Source organism: Asparagus officinalis, chromosome 10 (assembly GCF_001876935.1).
Source record: "Asparagus officinalis chromosome 10, Aspof.V1, whole genome shotgun sequence".
NCBI lineage: Eukaryota > Viridiplantae > Streptophyta > Magnoliopsida > Asparagales > Asparagaceae > Asparagus > Asparagus officinalis.
This window is the reverse complement of record NC_033803.1, coordinates 50,988,630-50,995,763: the sequence shown is the minus strand read 5'-3', so window position 1 is coordinate 50,995,763 and position 7,134 is coordinate 50,988,630. Positions and strand designations below refer to the sequence as shown.

The 7,134-nt window shown below is 34.9% G+C and overlaps 1 protein-coding gene across 1 annotated transcript; it reads left to right on the top strand.

Annotated features, from left to right (window-relative positions):
- Positions 4,956–6,588, top strand: LOC109825979. Its single transcript, XM_020392911.1, has 4 exons — positions 4,956–5,036; positions 5,123–5,260; positions 6,035–6,235; positions 6,362–6,588. The coding sequence occupies exons 1-4, from the start codon at positions 4,983–4,985 to the stop codon at positions 6,533–6,535; spliced, it is 567 nt and encodes a 188-aa protein (XP_020248500.1). The 5' UTR covers positions 4,956–4,982; the 3' UTR covers positions 6,536–6,588.

Genomic DNA, 7,134 nt, shown 5'->3' with positions numbered 1-7,134 from the left:
TATGGATATTTGTGCGTTGACAGGCATGGAGATGTATAAATTTATATAGAGATTAGAGGCTGTAGATGTTTGCAAGTATTGTTTATACCTAGAATCCAAGCTAAGAAACTCTTACTATAAGGGGTTTGTCTTCTCGCCCTGATAAATTTTGCCTATGTTGCATACTTTTGAATAGTTTCATTACATTTGTTCCTTAGCATTAAAAGGGAGAAAGAGAAACTAGTACACGTTAGTACCTTATTACATAAGATGTAATGAGATCCACACAAGTTAATTAATCAGAGATTTTTTTATATAAAAATTTGATGATAAGAAATATTATATATATATATAGAAAAAACGTTTCAGTTTAACTACATTTTGAATACAGTTTCATCTCCTCTTTACCCCAAGAACTAAACTATTCACATTCCGTCGATTTCTCAAAACTTAGGTTACTTTCATCATCTAATTACAAATCGAACGAAGGCGACCAGCAAGACTTCGACTATGGAGATGAAGAAAAACAACACAGAGACTCCAAAACCCTCGTCTTCAAGAACGGGTAAAACGATTCAAACCCTCGTATTAAAAATGTAATTTTTTTATCAAAGTTTGAAAATTTTTCATAGATTCAGTGGGGAAAGGTTCGTAATTTAGACATGAATCACTTGCATGTTGTTGAATACTTTTTTATTTTATTTTTTTAGCTTTCCCATAATATGTTACCGATGCATGTTCTAGTTTAGGGTTTTTATTTTTTACATTTGCCTTTATCTTGTTAAAAACAAACTAAGTTTTTCTTAATATTGCAAGATGTTTTCATTTGTTCTAAATGGGTAACGATTAATTCTGGTTGTCTGGATTCTGCAATATGCACTCTACTTTAATCTCCTCGATTCACTTGAGTGAAACGAGATTCACTGCAGTGAATCTCGATTCACACTTGAGTGAATCGAGATTCACTGCAATGAATCGAGATTCACTAGAGTGAATCGTGATTCATTGGATGTATCTCTATTCACTAAAGTGAATAGCTACTTAGTGGAGTCAATTTGTATTCACTCAAACATAGAGAATCTCGATTCACTAATTATATGGTTTATGTATACTAACAGTGAAATTAAACTGTAACGATGATCAGTTTTTCCTTGTTGTGTTGAGTGACGAGACACTGAAAGAATGTATGGTATGTCATAGAGTTGGTTTCATATCATAGAATCTGGATTCAATTTGCTGAAGCTCGATACAATTTGTTGAATTTAGATTCACTTTGATAAATCTCAATACATTTGGTTGAATCTTGATTCACTGTAGTTAATGTAGATTCACTTAAGTGAATCTCGATTCACTAAAGTGAATCTAGATTCACTTAAAGTGTATCTCGATTCACTACAGTAAAACACTATTGACTGCAACGATTCAATGGAGTGAATTGATATTCACTCACGTGAATCGCGATTTAGTGCAGTTAAATGATATTCGTTTCAGCGAATCGCTATTCACTGAAGTGAATTGCGATATGGATTATAATATCTATATTCAATAATGTGATTAAACCTTCATGCTTGCCATGCATTATGCAAAGTCTGTTATCATTAAAAAATGAAATGTCATCGGTTTAGCAGGTCTACGATCTAGTTCAAGAATAAAAAAAAAGCATGTGTTGAGATGGTTGAGGTATTTACACCTATACCTCAATAGAAGACAACACGGGTTGTGACCATGCAAAGCAGTGACGATGACTTCATCAACCCCCCAAATAATCCTGATAGTGAGGAAACATTAAAGCGTACAAGGGATGAAGACAATGAACAGACACCAAAAAGAATGAAGAAGAAAAAGGTTGGTGTACTAAAAATTTTTAATTTTTTTTGTGTATTCAATGATGGATAATTTGATCTAATTATATTATTTTCCTCACTGGAGAAGCTTGTGAAAAAAAGATATGTGAGGTCCAACACTGACGATGACCTCGTGAACCCCCCAAATAATCCTGCAGCTGACGAAACATCAAAGCGTAGTAGGGATGAAGACAATGAACAGATGACAAAAGGAAGGAAAAAGATGAAAAAGGTTAATGTACTAAACATCTTTTTACATTTGTGAACGATTAACTCTGGTTGTCTGGATTCTGCAATATGCACTCTACTTTAAACTCCTCGATTCACTTGAGTGAAACGAGATTCACTGACTGCAGTGAATCGAGATTCACTGCAGTGAATCGAGATTCACTGCAGTGAATCGAGATTCACTGCAGTGAATCGAGATTCACTGCAGTGAATCGAGATTCACTAGAGTGAATCGCGATTCATTGGATGTATCTCTATTCACTCAAGTGAATAGCTACTTAGTGGAGTCAATTTGTATTCACTCAAACATAGAGAATCTCGATTCACTAATGTGAATCCTGATATTCACAAGAACATTTTTTGTTATTAACTGATGGATAATTTGTACTAATTTTCTTTTTTTGTCACTGCAGAAGTTTTTGAAAAAAAAATGAGAGTTCTGAACCTAAGGAGTTGACTAGGATACGGGTCTCTCCAAAGATATTCTCTGATATGGTTTTGTCACTCTCTGACTCCCAAAAAGAATGGGTGAGACTAGCTGGACTTGGAGGTCTTTTACAATTTGGATTAAAGGAACTGCCACATATGTTGGGGTACCAGATTCTGCAGTCCTTTGACAGTGAATCCGTTGCGCTTAATCTTCCCAGAGGATCAATCAGTATCACAGAGGAAGATGTACATCAAGTGATGGGATTACCTCTAGGCAGGAAGCGTATACCAGCTTCCAGTACTGGCAAGTCAGCATTGGTGGATGAATGGAGGGGTCAATTCACAGACAGATTTGGTTGGAAAATTACGCCAGGGGCTGTGTCTGAGAAACTGAAGCACAGTTCTGATGTTAACCTCTTTTTTACACTGAATTTCTTGGTTCTCTTGCACAACAGCATGATCCAATCGCTTAGCAATCCGTATGTCAACCAACGGATTCTAGTACTTGGTGATAATGTTGATCAGTGCTCTCAATACAATTGGTGTTCTTTATTACTTGACTCAATGATAGATAGCCAAAAAAAGTGGAAGGTTGACCCGACAAAACAATTCTACACGGGTCCTCTTGCATTCTTGATTGTAAGCCACTTGTATAATATTGATTTATTTTTACATTACTGTAGTTAAAGTAGTTTTACTTGATGATTACTAATTGATGTGCTTTATTTCTTATCTCCGTCTTTCTAGCTTTTCTATGCCGATCGGGTTCTGTTCAAAGGTAGGAGGTTGGTTGAGAGAACAACCCCTACATTTTTAGGATGGACTGACTTCGCCTTGAAGGAAAGACAGTCAGAGGAAATAAGAACAAATTCATTTGGCAAGGGTGCATTTACAGAGAGGGCTGAACATCCAGATTCATCTCGAATGCAGAGTGCTACTGGAAACTCTCCTAAAAGTGTTGATACAATTAGAAAGGTTAGCAAATTAAGTTGCAATACTTTGTTTATTCAATTTAATCTCGAATAAGTAGGAGTGAATCTCGATTCATTTAAACTGAATGTCGATTAAGATACATTGAATGTAATCTGGATTCACTACTACTGAATCTTGATTCAAATACATTGAATGTAATCTCAAACTATCGAATCTTGTCTATCGCCATGTTAATAATTTGATTCAAATACATTGAATGTAATCTCAATCTATCGAATCTTGTCTATCGCCATGTTAATAATTTATGGTGACCAATGTCTGTGATATTCAAAATGCAGGATTGCATTGAGAGGGTTCAACGGAGAGCTACAGAGCTGGAATCTGCAAAAAATAGATTTGATGCTGAGTGTGAGACAATGAGAAAGCTGTTCCCCAATGACAATGAGCTCTTTTAGATTCAACAGAGAGTTTCAAATGTACTTGTGCATGGGTGGGGACATCGTGTAAGTACCTGTGACGATGAAACAGCTGTGGGAAACATTGTTGATGATACCCCTAATGTGAACACCAAGGTGAGTAGAGATATGCATGGTTCCCCTGTTGTTGATCCAATATCAGGTGAGATACCACAAACACAAGTCTCCCCAAATTTTATTCAAGAAGTTGATAAGATTATAGAGTCTGTTAGCATGAAAAAGGATGACAGACCAGTGAGACGGAAGATCAGCGAATGTAGTACCCCACAGACTGAAGAACCTAGTTTTTCTCTTGGGTTGACACAAGATACTTAGACTGAATCAGTGGAAATGGTTGATGTTGTTCAGATTGCTAAATCTTGTGAATCTAAAATCATTAATGAATCTGTACAAAGAACTGATAAACAATCTGAAGATGCTGCTGCAGTTAATGAATGTAAAGGTAAGAAAGTTCAGGTGGCCGAAAATAAGGGACATGCGGGAAGGGGGAAAGAAAAGAGGATGGTAAAGCCTGCAACGTCTCTTCGGTCACCATGGGTGCAGAGGGTATCTCAGATTACTGCTAGGCAAAGTCAGCTGGAAAGCATCATATAGGATTGGGTCCATAGAGAAATAAGGCATTCAGGTGATGATTCTGCTGAAGAAGAGAATTTGTAAGTTCTGAACACTTATTTGTTATTTTATTATTAGGTGTGAGACTCGCTATTGTTGCTGTTTTTTCAGTGAAATGGTATTTTGTCCCTTTATTAAATTGAATATTGTTACTGTTTTTCAGTGAAATGGTTTTTAAGTGGAGACAAATTGAATGTTTCTTACCTGCTTTCAAGACTTTCCTTCCTTCTGAGGACATTGAGGCAAATTTAATCAGCATTTGGTCCAATATTTTGAACAACAGAGAAAAAATGAAGTCGGAAAATTCTCCTCTTAGATTCTTCTGCAATGTTGAGACAACCGTACGTATCTTCCTTTATTTTATTTAAAATAACACTTGAGTAACATATTATTTAACCAGTTTTATGTTGTACAGTTTTGCAACATTCATCACACAGATGAGGTCAATGATGAATTGAGATACAATCGGTTTGCTTCCCAGATGGATGAGAAACTTGCTCTGTATCCACATATGAAGTTTAATGAGATTGATATGGTAAAGATTCGAAGACAATGTTTTTATTCTTTAGCCCAATTTTAACTATATCTGTAAAATCTCTTATTAAATTTCATGACAAATAGGTCTTCTTCCCCATAAATGCGTTTGAGCATTTCTACATTGTATGCTATGGGCTAAAGAATCCAAGTATGGAGCTGATTGACAATAGCAAAAACTGCCCAGACTACAAGGAAAAATACCAAGGTCGTCCTGAGGGTTTGGTATGTTTTTTCCACCTTACGTATGTTCTTTAAACATTAACTGGCAAAATACAGTAATAAGTGAATCCAGATTCAATATAGTGAATCTGGATTCGTCCAGATTCACTATAGTGAATCTGGGATTCACTAGAGTGAATCTGGGATTCACTAGAGTGAATCTGGGATTCACTAGAGTGAATCTGGGATTCACTAGAGTGAATCTGGGATTCACTAGAGTGAATCTGGGATTCACTAGAGTGAATCTGGGATTCACTAGAGTGAATCTGGGATTCACTAGAGTCAGATAATTCCAGATTAGCTAACTCTAGTGAATCTCGATCACTATAATTAGTGAATCTGGATTCACATTTACTATGAAGCTCAATTCACTAGACATAGCGAATCTGTGTTCACATCACGTAATAACGATCCACTAGCTATAACTAGTGATCTCAAACTTTGATCACTAGAGTTAGTGAATCTGGATTCACATCTTACTATGAATCTCGATTCAATATAGCTAGTTAATCTGTGTTCACATCACATAATCACGATCCACTACCTATAGTTAATTCTAATGAATCCAGATTCACTAATATGAATCCAGATTCATTAGAGTAAGTCTAGGTGAACTAACTCTATTAAATTCTAGCGAGCTAGATCCAATGAATCGTGATTCAATGTCATTAATATTGTTTCCATATAAACAACCAAAACAAATTGTATATTACATTAATCATTACTGTATAATAATTTGGATTTATTATGTGACACTGATTAATTTTGATTAAACAGCACCAGAATTTTGTGAGATATTTGGCAGACAAAAAACATCACAAGGCGAGTGAAATAAATACATTAACGCCTGACAGACTTGAGATGGAGTGGAGAACGGCCGAAAACAAATTTGATTGTGCTATTTTTGTCATGAGACATATGGAGACCTACATGGGCGGTGGTACAGCAAATTGGAACTCTGGTTTTCATAGAGAGGGTGTAAGTGTTTAAACTAATAATGTGTTGATAATTTACATTTAGTCTTTTTGAATTAATAAAATTTAGAATATAAAGCACATCAATTAGCTACTGAATCTTGAACTGAACTTTTATTCATATGGACAGGAGCGATTAAAAAATCAGCTACATAGACTGAGGTCTATATACTGTTGCCAAATTCTTACTGAACCAACAAATGAATTGGCCAAAGAAGTCATCAGGAAAGCCCAACTGCACCATGCTGAAACTGCCAAATTCAAAAAAGAGACGAGGAAGATCACAAGATCTCAAAGAAAATGATATTCTGAAATCAGCATAATTTTCAATGTTGAAGTTTACAGTTATTGAGTACATTGTCACTTAATGTTATGGAATACTCTGGTTTGTGTTGAACTGCTTTTCTATGTAAATATACTTTATAACAATAGCTTTGTCATAGTTTTATTTTGGATTATATGAAAATACTGTGAAGGTAGTGAATGCTAATGGAAGAATTTCGATTACATCATAGAATGTGAGTTATAATTCAAGCTTTTATGTAACATACAATAAATTGATCATACTTATTGTGGATTGAATGTGAGTTATAATTCAAGCTTTTATGTAACATACAATAAATTGATCATACTTATTGTGGATTGTATGTATTTAATCTTGGATCACTGTTTCAATATTATCTTAAGTTATTATCTTAAGTTTCACTAATTTTTTGAATCTGGATTCACTTTGCTAAATCTCAATACATTTGGTTCAATATAGGTTTCACTAATTTGTTGAATCTTAAGTTATTATCTTAAGTTATTATCTTAAAGTGAATCTCGATTCACTATAGTGAAACACTATTGACTGCAACTATAGTGAATCCAGATTCAATAAAGTGAATCTCGATTCACTACACT